Genomic DNA, 485 nt, shown 5'->3' on the forward strand with positions numbered 1-485 from the left:
TCATATAAACAAATACATTTCAAAGTGATGTACATAAAAACAAACAACACAACAAAAATACCCTCTTGTTAAAAATAAAAATCAACCCACATATATCATATATGTGAACAAGTGCACCAACAGACAAATAAAACGAATGATAAAATATGAATACATGTGAACCCTCACGTTTCTAAATGTCAGATGAGAGAACCCTGAAGACGCTGTCAACACCAACCTCCTGTCAGCTGGTCGTCTACTTCCTGGGCCAAGGAGCGAGAGCCCCGCATCGCACAGCCTCCCACCAGCCGAGGAGAAACCCCAGGCGAAGGAGCAGTGGGTACATCAGGGCCATGTCCCGTGGGCCAGGAAGCAGACGACCCAGCCAAATGTGAGAAGACACTAGTTTAAAAGCAGATACAGGTGTATTGGCCCTGAATGAACCAGCTGGGAAACATCCAGGTATGAGAGCAATGGCAGATGGGAAACGTAGTAGAAGAACCAGG

At 45.4% G+C, this 485-nt stretch overlaps 1 protein-coding gene across 1 annotated transcript in view; it reads left to right on the plus strand.

The window, feature by feature from the left end:
• Positions 1–370, plus strand: part of LOC118598532 (C-type mannose receptor 2-like) — a gene marked incomplete at its 3' end in the record, with an annotated part of 3,109 nt that extends 2,739 nt beyond the window's left edge. The window contains exon 4 of the mRNA XM_036211279.1: positions 228–370. Coding sequence (XP_036067172.1) covers positions 228–370 — 143 coding nt within the window. The remainder of the gene's footprint in view (positions 1–227) is intronic.
• Positions 371–485: the final 115 nt, after the last annotated feature.

The sequence above is a fragment of the Oryzias melastigma genome, unplaced genomic scaffold (genome assembly GCF_002922805.2).
Source record: "Oryzias melastigma strain HK-1 unplaced genomic scaffold, ASM292280v2 sc01975, whole genome shotgun sequence".
Classification (NCBI taxonomy): domain Eukaryota; kingdom Metazoa; phylum Chordata; class Actinopteri; order Beloniformes; family Adrianichthyidae; genus Oryzias; species Oryzias melastigma.